The 3,167-nt window shown below is 45.3% G+C and overlaps 1 protein-coding gene across 2 annotated transcripts in view; it reads right to left on the minus strand.

Moving 5' to 3' along the window:
• XDH (xanthine dehydrogenase) overlaps positions 1–2,174 on the minus strand; it is a 63,073-nt gene extending 60,899 nt beyond the window's left edge. For both annotated transcript variants that reach the window (XM_007470884.1, XM_007470883.1), the window contains exon 1: positions 2,079–2,174. In XM_007470884.1, coding sequence (XP_007470946.1) covers positions 2,079–2,120 — 42 coding nt within the window. In that variant the 5' untranslated portion in view covers positions 2,121–2,174. The remainder of the gene's footprint in view (positions 1–2,078) is intronic.
• Positions 2,175–3,167: the final 993 nt, after the last annotated feature.

Consider the following 3,167-nt stretch of genomic DNA (forward strand, 5'->3'; position numbering starts at 1 on the left):
CTTTCCCTTCGACTCTGACTCTAGATCAGATGAGGAAACCATAGTCACCAAGGCCTGTCACCACCACAGAAGGCCCTCGAGGTATCTGATCATTTACATCTTACACCCTCTCCAGGACCACAGCGAGTGAAGACGGAATCCTGGACAGTGGTCTGAAACAGGGAGAGTAGGAAGCTCATATTTAAGAGTGAGTCACCAAGTACCAACAGCTTCTTTGGTAACCTCCTTGCACAATATCTGGTAACAAAAGATTACCATTGCCTCACCACCTTTCCAGCAGATTCTCAAAAGTCTGCGTGTTTATAAAATTAAAAGCACTGATATTCATCATGGAAACCTGTAGTGGGAGAAGCTTCAAGAGATAGTAGGGTTTGATGTAATGATACTATCTACAAATTTTAAATTGCTTTCCTAAGGTGAAAATAAAATACGTGGGGAAACAATTTTCACCACACCAGATTCACCTCGAAATGCTCGCTTCTAGAGTCGGTGCATCATAGCAAACCGTCCCCAAAGAAGAACAGAAGTTTGTACCGTCACACGTGAACTGATGGCTTAATAAATAACCAAACCTTAGAGTGAGACTGTGCCTTGGAAGTCACTGAATCAGTTTGCTCACCCAATATAAAAATTGCTTAGAAAAATGCCATGAAGATGCCACTGTGTAAGTAATGGGTCGAGAAAGCCAATTCAACGACTGTTTCTTAAATCTCTACAATATAATTGCTGAATGTGACAAAGTCGTTGGAATTCTTGGCTGCAAGTCTAACAGCCACCAACGAGGAAGATTTGCCCTGCCTCTTAGTTTGCTACCAGAGACCAACCCTGAAAAGGAGTCGCACAGAGAGACAGCTCTGCACCTGTAAGAGCACAGCTGACCCCAGTTCCCAGGGCCACCCAGTGATACCACTCAAACTGAATCCAACAGTCCTGGGAGCACTGATATTGTGGCAGCTCATGGAATTCCCCTGCTACTCACCCAAATATATCCTGACAATTTAAGCACTAGATGCATTTTAGTTCTTGAAAATTGCCTCCAAAGTCACCCAGTTTCTCAACTCAAAATTGCCAATGCTGCAAAACAAATAAAATTGCTCTGACAACGGGGTATAATCATCACTCATACTGTGCACACGGCCATTCACGATGTGCAACCAAGGCTACCCTTTTACTGTCACTTTCCTTTCCAACAAGGGAGCTGAAGCAGATGCGAGCACCTCAACACCCATGTAGGGAGTGCAAGTGGACAGTGGAGACAATGTGATGTGCTTGCCCCCTCCTTCTCCCTGCACCTGCATTAAAATCCGCAAAGACTCTCACCCTTCCGGTGCTGCGAGGACTGGTACCCTTATCATAAGACCGCCCTCTGCCCTACCATCCCCACCTTCCCTAGGTCCCTGTGCAGCAATGAAGTTAATCCAAGTGAGCAATTTTTATCAAAGTAAGAGGTTTGCAATATTTATATGTATAACTAAGTGTGGGGTGGAGGGCGGGGAGAAAAGCGTGCCCTTTAAGAAATAAAAATTGTGGCTTGCCACAAGATGTCAGTATATGTCCTCACACAACTTAGCTGTTACATTTACACAGATGAAATATCAGAATCAAAGCTGTGTACATCTTACACCCTGAGATTAGCAAGAGAACACATTCCTGATCCTTTTCTCAGTAAAGAAAGCAACAAAAGGCTTAGGATACATTTGATTAAACACAGAAATGGAGGTGACCTCCAATCTCACCTAGAACCCTGCCCACCTTTCTCAGCTTCCTGCCAGTGTCTCTATTACTGCGAAGAGGTGGCAAGGAGCACGGGTGAGCTCACAGACGCCTTTCTTCTCGCTTCCCTCCCCATCACTGCTTTGCCCTGTGAGTATCTTGACTGTGTTCTAACCCTGAGAAGGTCTTCTTTCCCCAGTGTTACCCCAAATGCAGCAACAGCTTTGAAGGAAGAGAGAGAAAGAGAGAAGGCGAACAAATAAGGGAGAACACAAAAGAGAGAGAACAAGAACTGGTCGTTTCCGGAGGACACACATCCCTCCCGGGGATCAGGGAAACCAGAGAAAGGGTCAGCTTCTGCTTACCTTTTTGCCATTCACAAAGAAAACCAACTCATCTGCTGTCATTGTCACGGGTTGGGGGTCCCTGAACTCCAGGTACCTTATGCCCAAGAGGCACTGCCAGTTATTACTGCTCTGCAACTTGAAAAATACGCCTCCCAAAAAAATGAAATGAAGTCAGCCGATGGGAGGGACCAAGCTCAGAGCTTCGGGGCATGGAGAGTTCTTGGCAAAAGACACCCGTTTACATAATCAAGGAAAATGCAACCACACACAGCAAATCACACCCCCAGCACCTGTGTCGAAGAGCACAGAGGAAGACACAGGCAGATATCAGCAAGGAGGATGCCTTGGTGCCAGATGACTGTGGGTCTTAGGAACCACCCTCACAGAACTTGCTTCATCCTCCCACTTGCTGAAGACGGGAAGGCAGAAGGGCCATGGTCATAGTCACAGTCACGGCAACAGAAGTGATTCACACCCTCCCCGTCTACACTTGTCATTTTACCATTTAGGTTTACAGCAACCCAGACTCAGCACTTACATGCAGGACTCATTCTCCCAGAGCCTGGAGGGGTCTGGAGTCATAAGAGGCAGAGTCCAGTTATTCAGATGCAAAATCTTGCATTTGACCTCAGCAGGTCTCTTATCACTTTCAGAACGCACTTATTTTCATCCTGTAAATGGGCAAATGAATGACATCAAGAGCAAAAGGCTGAGTGACAAATGATGTATTTTTGGAAGTGCTTCGTAAATAAGCAAACAACCAAAATTTTTATTACTATTGCAAATGTATTCTCAACAGCACAGCAAAAATAATCCTGATAACAAACCACTTTTGAGGTTTTCCTTTTGTTTCTCTCAGGGAAATACCCTTGACTAAATTGTCAGAATAACTCATAAAAATATTTCAAAATACTGTACCAAATAAAATGTGCATATCTCATAGGCATAGGCCAAATTAATACAGAGCTGAAAACCTTCCCCCATCCAGTCTCCATTAACTCCTGGTATAAACACACATGCATATCACCCACCCAGGCAGCACCAATGGGCTCTAAAGTCCAGCGGCCAACTACCCCTCCCAACTCCCTCCCTCCCTCCCTCCCTCCC

Source organism: Lipotes vexillifer, unplaced genomic scaffold (assembly GCF_000442215.2).
Source record: "Lipotes vexillifer unplaced genomic scaffold, Lipotes_vexillifer_v1.1 scaffold717, whole genome shotgun sequence".
Taxonomy (NCBI): Eukaryota; Metazoa; Chordata; class Mammalia; order Artiodactyla; family Lipotidae; genus Lipotes; species Lipotes vexillifer.